Raw genomic sequence first — 8566 nt, forward strand, 5'->3', positions numbered from 1 at the left:
CTGCCGGTTGTCTCGCCTCCTTGGGGGGTGCGTGGTGTCCGCCTCCCGGTTTTGTCCCTTTGACCTTCCTCTGTGGGTAGTTAGCTCCGGGGAGCCGACGGGGCTCCCCCCAGAAAACCAGCGTTGAATGTAATGAAACGCCATTTTCTGGGTGAGACCCGGAGGCTCCCCGGCAACCGTCCCTCCCTCCGGTCGGCGTTTTTCGCGTCTTTTGACATCCAGCCTCAGAACTGATGGGTGGATAGCCGGCGTGGGAGGTCTGGGGCTCCCCCTTCCCCCTCCCGGGGAGGGGGGAGCTGCGCAGACAGCGGCGCGGTGACGTATGACGTCATACTAGTTTCCTTGTTTTCTGTTGAAGAGTTCTATCCACTAGTTCGGCTTAGGTAGCAATTTTCACCAGAATAGGGGTTTGTTTTGGAATGCTTACCTTTCTGGATGCTTGACCCGGTCGATGGCAGACATAGAATGCTTCCAACCACACGGGGGTTTCTATAGGCCATTGCTCCCCTTGCCTCTCTGAGGGGGCCAGGTTCTGGCTCGTGGTCCCCGGTAGGCCCTAGAACTCCATACACATGACTGATGCCAAAGTCTGACATTAGCATATCAGCCGGTAAAGCTCCGGGGAGCCTCCGGGTCTCACCCAGAAAATGGCGTTTCATTACATTCAACGCTGGTTTTTTAGTTTCCCGTCATCAGAGACTGTATTTTAACAATATAAGAAGAGAAAATACCTTTTTGGAAAGTATTTATTTTCTGTGCAACACGGGTTTGTCTTATTTTAATGCAGAACTGCAATTGTTAAAAAAAAAAATTACTGCAAGTAACTAAACAATTCTTTGTGCATTTTTAGACAATTAATAATAAAAACAATGCAATATTAATGTGTTGAGTCTAAACAAATTCAAATTTAGGAGGGAAAGTCCATTGGATGAACTTGATCTATTGTTTAGAGGGATCCAATAATTAGATAATAGACCCATTATTGTGGCATGAATGCCCTTCAGTTATTAAAAAACTTTTTTCTCTTTGTTTTAGGCTGGGATATCATGCAGTACATTGTGTAATTGTGTTGGTTGTATGAACCCAGGTGTTGAAGACATAAGATTAGAAAAGGAAGTGGAATATATAGATGTAGATGCCCAAATAGATGAAACCATGGATCCATCTGTTGATGAGAAAGGATTAGAGAATGAAGAGATGTATATAGATATCGAAGCCCATGTGAGTCAAAACATAAATTCAACTGTTGAAGAGAAAGGATTGGAGGATCAAGTGGAGTGTGTAGATACAGAAGATCCTGCGAATCAAAACGTGAATCCAACTGCTGAGGACAAAGAATTGGAGAATCAAGTGCAGTCTGCAGAAGACCTAATGAACCAAGTAAAGTTGGTGTTGACAAAACTTCCCTAATTTTCTCATCATTCACCTTCAGAAATGTTCTGACCCACATAAGCAAAGTAAGTATATTATATAGCATTTCATTGTTCTCATTATGATATAGATACTGATTATGGTTCATATTTTATTATCACAGATTTTATATGCATACACTATTTTGCAAATATACTGCAATGTATTTACACACAACATTATTATTGCTGAGCAAGGCTTCCTCGGTTGCTTCTCCAGTAAGTATCAGGGGTCCATCCAGGGTGTTGCTCATATGCCAGTCTCTAATCAGCATCTGCCACCTCCTCCTCTATGACAAGGAATTTTCATGTGGTCTTCACACAGAGTTGAGAAGGGGGGCTGACAGTGAAGAGTTATCTCTGTTCACCATCAGAGCAATCATTTGCATTAAGACAAAAAAACATAAATAAACCTCTCAACATCATCTTTGTGCAGTAATTAAAATCATCAGGACCACTGTTTATTGCCCTGCTACTCATTGGTTAGTGAACTACCCACCAACCAACTGCCAGCAAGTGGTAACACTAGCAACACAAATGGGTATCCATTCCATGTAGAAATACTGAGCAGTCGAAATGCAGCTGGCTGGGCATCATCCTATGCAAACAGGTGTGCAACATCTGTGTGGCTGACACGTGATGACATTGAACCATTAGGATCCTTCATCTCTCCTAACAGGTGATAGAAGTGAACAGTAGCACACGCTGATGTGCAACTTGTCATGTGTGCAACTACACATGACATCAGGCAGGAACCATAGCATCAGAACAGCTATGAAATGAAACACACCACTCCCACCGAAGACCTCTGCAGGCAAGCATGGGCACTGCATTGGATGTGTAAAATGTAGAGCACAGCAAGTGTTGTTATCAAGTGAATGATGCAGTAGGGCAGGGTGGGGAATCCTCCTGGCATTGAGTAAGATATGGCCATGGATGTGATACTGACAGTGGATTTGAAGATGGGGCTCTTTAGGGTGGGTCACACGTATCGTATGTTAGGCTTTGCTGGTGAGGTAATGTTGTAAAAGGTCAAGCTTCCCTCTGCGAAGAGACAGTGTCCCAATACTATACTGATGTTCCCAAATAATTGTACATAGCTCAATATGATCCTTCACATATCATACGTATCAGACTTTCAAAATGTCACTCATCCCAATTACTTTAGACACATCATGTGATGTGACAACACAAATGACTTCTGCCTCCCATTGAGCACCATTTTTTTTCTGTAGTTAAATGTGTGGAACATCGGCGGCCAGTTCCTGTTGCCTCTGGCTCATATATAGTGGCATATAAATTATATGCTTTGAACAATAAAACAGTGCTTTTCCTGTTATTACACTGTATACACACTCATCATATATACTGTATCTATCAACATTTTTATGCACCATAATTGAATCAATAAGCAGTTATGATGGGTATTGTGATGAAAGCAAAACACAAAGCCACATTATAGGAGCAAATAATGCCAACAATCACCTGATACAAGAAAATGCCTCAAATGTACTTCACATATTGATATGACTAGCCACAGAACTGCTATTATTATCACATTCCTGTCACTAAATCCTGAATATGAATATTTCCAAAAAGTTTTTGGTACATTTTAAAGGAGTACGAGGTCGTTTCATGATGTGTAAATACACAAAACAATTGCTGGGTGTTCTCTCTCTCTCTCTATCTCACACTGTAAATATCATAACTAGCATTGTGTTTACTGACATCTGAAAGTTATACATAGTCTTTATCACAGTCAGGATCATCTATGATACTATCATCGCAACAAAATTGCAGTTACTTATTTTATTCATCATTAAGTGATGGTGTGGCCTCAACCTGCACAGCTGTTCTCTGAGCTCTAGCCTTGGTCATTCTGGCAGTACTGAGGCTCTCACAGCCAGGAGGGATGCAGATGAATTTCCAGAGGGGAGCCCCTACGGTTCCCTGGAGCTTATCGGGCTAATATATGTTATATTGGACCAGGACATTAGCTGTGGAATTCAGACCTACCAGGGACCATGAGCCAGAACCTAGCCCCTTCAGAGAAGTTTCAGGGAGCAATGGCCCTGGAAAAAACCCCTGTGGCTGGGAGTTTTCCTTATCTGCCATCGATCAGGGTTAGGCACCCAGAAAGGTAGGCATAACAAAATAAACCCCACATGGTAAGAAACTAACAACGAAACCGAACCGAGAGGTAGAACTCCCTACAATCCCAAGGAAACAAGCAAACGTAACACACTACTGCTGCGCCGCTCGTCCACGCAGTCCTCCCCTCCCCGAGAGGGTGAGGGGGGGGGCCGGACCTTACCGTACCGGCTGCATTGCACTTCAGTTCGTAAGTTAATGTCAACCGGGACAGACGTTTCTCTGGCCTCGGTTTCCAAGGCGGTGTTTTCCTTCGTGGCTCTCACTGCTGTGTTTTGTGCTGTGCGGTGGCCAGGTGTTCCTCATCAGTACCAGGGCTGCATGTGCTTAGGGGCTTCCTTCCCTAAGCGCCCTGTGAGTACCGCCCCTGCATGACAGGGTTATTTTCCCTGGGGTCATTCGGGAACCATTCCTGTAGAGGTTCTTGCTGCTCGGCATTTGCCTCGCCTTTCGGGCCAGCTGGGGCTTGGGGCCCATGTTTGGCCTTTGGTAGGGACTGGTATTGTGCTGGTTAGGGTGTCAAGGTGTTGCGCGACCTGCTACCTATGCGACAGCCAATTCCTGTTGCCTCTGGAGATGGTGTACTTTTGCGGGGTTTTTCTTTTGTTTTTATTTTCATTGTCTGGTGGGGTCTGCCTAATGTGGCTATAGTTCCACTGGTAGTGTTTGGTGGCCCTCTGCTAGGCCCCCGTGATTGTACACGTCGCAGGGGGTTTCAATGTTGGCATCTACCCCTTGTTAGCTTTGGGTGTTCACCGATTAGCAACACCTTGCCCGGGCTTTCCGTAGCAGTCAGCCTACAAGCCCTGGAAAACCCTGTTGGGCTCGGTGGACCACTGGATGTGTCTTCTGGGTTCCATCCCGTCTTGTGCAGGTTCGTTGGTTACTGTACCCTTGTCTCAGGGTGACAGTCGCCTCTTTTACATCCGTCATTCTGCCTGTTGGGTCATTGTCACCTTGACCCGGAGTCTTGCGAGATGTGTTCTCTGCTTGTTCTCTAGTACTCTTCTAATGTCCTTTCTGTTCAGAGTACAGGTGGCATCCATGTTGCAAGTTTGGTTTATGTTGCTGCAACATGCTAGGCTAGTTTTCCACCTGGATACCCCGGGGCTGCCCCGTTTTGGTTAGGTGTTGTTCGCCCCTTTTCCCTCCCTGTTGCTGGCTCCTGACCATCTGCGGGTTTCGGGGTTGGGGTTGGGTTTAGTTGGTGCAGAAAGTCGGGCGGATTCGGGGGCTGCCCCGTTTGGGTTGGGGACAGAGGTTTTCGAGCCTGATCATCCTGCCGAGGCTTCTGGGTCTTACCAGCAGCCCTTTCTTTGCTGCCTTTCGTCTGGACTCTTCCTTTTCAAATTTTTCGAAGAAATTGAGCTCGTAAATTGAAAAATTCATAAAGTGGGGCATTCGTAAACCGAGGTTCCACTGTACAGTAATTGTTGTTACTGTATTTGATATAAATACATATTTTCTGTACCGAATTGTGCCAAGACCTGACATAAAATAACGGGTGTTAACCCCCCCTATTAACTGAACTTGCTCCAAATAATTGAATAATCCGAGAAACAAGAAAACAGGGATCAGAATACCAGCATAGTGGAACCTTGAGTGACAAGCGGCTCTATCTACGAGCATTTCGAGTAACGAGCGAGCCACTCGCCAAAAATTTGTCTCGAATGACGAGCTTTCATTCTATTAACGAGCGAAACCACATGGTGCTACCTATTTGTTCTTGCAAATTCTCGGACGCCTCCGACGACAGTGTTGTTGCATCGTGCAGGACAAGCATCCCTCTGCATTTATTTGTGCTTTTCTTTGTTTTTTTGTAGTTTTGTGACTATAATTTGTAACACAAAATGTCGCCAAAGAAGCTGCTTGCTAAAGATAGTGTTGTCAAGAGGATGAAAGACACAAATACTGTGGATTTGAAGAAGGAAATTATAGCAAAGCACGAGCGTGGAGTCTGTGTGACTGATCTCACAAGGGAGTATGGCAGATCCTCATCAACAATTTGCACCATTAGTAAGGGAATGAGGAGGTAAGGGAGGATGCTGCCTCTTCCAGTGAGATCAGGGAAGTGTTGGGAATGTTTGAAAAGGTGACCACAGTCTTGGAAAAGCATCACCCTGATAAAGCAGTGACTAAACATGTTCACACACCGTGTTATGACAATTTGCTGTCTCGTTTTAGAGACATCCTAAAACGAAGACAAAAGCAATTGTCAATAGACATGTTCTTTGGAAAGGTAGAGAAAAGATCAGCAAGTGATAGTGAACCACAACCCAGTCCCAGTGGGGTGAAATTCCCAAGAAGAGAGAGCCCGCCTGACTCAGAGGTGGATTCTCCTTCCACACCATAACCCCTCTCCTCCTTCCCACCTCCCCATCATCTCCCTCAAGCCAGCAACGACTCTTCATAAGGTAAAGTACATGTACAATTGAAAATACAGTAGTAAAACAAAACATTTATATTTACATGTACAGTACTGTATTATACTGTATTTACATTATGAAATGTCACATTGATTTTTTAAGGGGTGGAATGGATTAATTTTATTTCCATTATTTTAAATGGGGAAATTCATTTCTAAAAGCAAGTTTTCCACATGACGAGCTTGGTGCCGGAATGGATTAAACTCGTTAATCGAGGCTCCATTGTATTGGGTGTCCACTGTATTTCCTTTTACAGATTGAGAGTAAGGTGGGTTGATCTCTGATTCTCCAGCATGTCTCAGCTCGTAGCAAGAACCACATTCTGGTCTTGCTACTTAAGAGTCTCAGAGTCCTAGTGTATCTACAGCTTGACTAGACAAGCACTCAGTTCTAAGAGCTACCAGGTGCTCCTCCAGAAATGGCATTTCACTACATTCAACTAGTCACCCAACCCACACATATGAAAATAAAGGAAGACTTGAAAACACTGATAATGGTTGAGGACTGACCAGTTGGTCCATGGTCCAGGATGCCATCAGTTCCTTTATTTTTAGAGGTGTGGGTTGGTTGTCAAATTTTCAACCATGTTATTTTGACTTGATGTCTACATTCAACTCTTTATTTTTACAGTAAGTTATTGCATATACAGTACTTAAAAATATTTTCATAAATACATATCATGAGAGACTATAATTTTTTTAAGTTAAACACCTAGCCTGATGATTACCACCGTGTAGTGAAACACGTTATAGTCTATCTTGTAAATAAATATTTCTTAATAACCTTAGAGAGATGATGTTCCAAGGTCATAAATCAATGTTACATACTGTTATTGTCATCTTCATTGAACGAACCACCAATATTGCTCATCATTCAGAAGTGAAACTAGATAAATATTTAAGCTACCTTGGATGTTGCTCCCTGTGATGTTAATGATTTTAACCTTCCACTGCTGAATATATAAAAAAAATGACATCAGTGCAAGAGGTTTACAGCTGATTATGACAAAATATATATGAAATGGGATAGCTCTAGCAATCCACCTTTTTACATCCATTTCTATGTTCACTCAACAGCTGAGTGAATATTGATGAAAATACTCTCTCCACAAAATCCAAGAAGTAGTTCAGCCTAGAGACAAGCCTCAAGATGCTCCAGCAGCTCAATGGGAGAGAAGGTGTAGCAGTTGGAATGCATTCAGTTGCTGTGGCCAAAGGTTACATCCACTACCTGTATATATATATAAATCTACGGCAATTTATATCATCATATGGCTTCATCCATGACAAAATTGCTACATCAGGAAACCATGATAAATAAACAGTGGAGGAGCTGGCTATCTGGATTGAAGACTAACACCAGGGTCAAGCACCTATCAGTGGACTCATCATCCTGGAGAATGTGCAGCCGATCTTTAGGATGCTGTGGGAGAAGGTAGGAGAACCATTGAAGATCTTCTGTGTCAGCAGAAAATTATTTGACAAGTTCAAAGATCAGTTACAATTGCATATGATCTCAGTAATGGATGAGACAACCAACATAGACAATGTGATGGACACAGCATTCTCTACAGAGCTGAAGGTGTTTGTCAAGGTTGAAGGGTATATTGTTCACCAAGTTTCCAGCATAGAAGAGTCAGGCATATTTTAAACATTCATGGGAAAAATTGTATCTCGGACTGAGAACAGTACCAGAGCATAGTCCATTTTGAAGAGTGAAAAATTCAAGCCTGTTGCAATATTTATGTAACATACATATTTGTAATATACAAATATACACACACACACATATGTATAATGTGTGTGTGTTGCATATTGTTTTCAGTTGCATATTGGCCTTGGGACCATTCAGGCTTGTTCACACATATATATACTGTATATATATATATATATATATATATATACAAGAAAGTACAGTGGGTTTTGAAAGTGCATTTGTTGGTGTAATATAGATATAGTAGAGTACTGTACTAGAAAAATACTCAGCCTTAGGCAAACTACAGTGAAAGTTTTGTTTTATGATTATTTAAACTTTGTATAAATTTTTTTTTAACAAAATAAGGAACAAATTGCACTTAAGACAACAGCGGAAGAGAAGCTTTCCAAGTGTTCTTTAGAGGCACAGCTCTCCCTTTCCCAGAACACTACTTGCTAGTCCTTTGCTCCAGATCCTAAATAATTAAAGCACTATGTGCATGGGGTTAAATAATGAAGGAACAGTACCCAGTTGTCTCGTCTTGCTCTGGACTATAACCTGAGCCTTCTCTATACAGAGATGGAGTGTTACTGAGAAATTTGAAGCTACAGTATGTGTGTATGTATGTGTGTAATTACCTAAGTGTAGTTACAGGATGAGAGCTACGCTCGTGGTGTCCCGTCTTCCCAGCACTCTTTGTCATATAACGCTTTGAAACTACTGACGGTCTTGGCCTCCACCACCTTCTCACCTAACTTGTTCCAACTGTCTACCACTCTGTTTGCGAAAGTGAATTTTCTTATATTTCTTCGGCATCTGTGTTTAGCTAGTTTAAATCTATGACCTCTTGTTCTTAAAGTTCCAGGTCTCAGGAAATCTTCCCTA

The 8566-nt window shown here is 42.6% G+C and overlaps 1 protein-coding gene across 4 annotated transcripts in view; it reads left to right on the forward strand.

Annotated features, from left to right (window-relative positions):
* LOC123757999 (uncharacterized) overlaps positions 1 to 8566 on the forward strand; it is a 312326-nt gene that overhangs the window by 240099 nt on the left and 63661 nt on the right. For 2 of the 4 annotated variants that reach the window (XM_045742104.2, XM_045742105.2), the window contains 2 exons: positions 1036 to 1457; positions 7063 to 8406. In XM_045742104.2, the coding sequence (XP_045598060.1) occupies positions 1036 to 1410 (375 nt within the window). In that variant the 3' untranslated portion in view covers positions 1411 to 1457; positions 7063 to 8406. Of the gene's footprint in view, positions 1 to 1035; positions 1458 to 2088; positions 3282 to 7062; positions 8407 to 8566 lie in introns of those variants that run through there. The other 2 variants (XM_069338914.1, XM_069338915.1) reach the window with 2 other exon arrangements.

Source organism: Procambarus clarkii, chromosome 40, assembly GCF_040958095.1.
Source record: "Procambarus clarkii isolate CNS0578487 chromosome 40, FALCON_Pclarkii_2.0, whole genome shotgun sequence".
In the NCBI taxonomy this organism is placed as follows: Eukaryota; Metazoa; Arthropoda; class Malacostraca; order Decapoda; family Cambaridae; genus Procambarus; species Procambarus clarkii.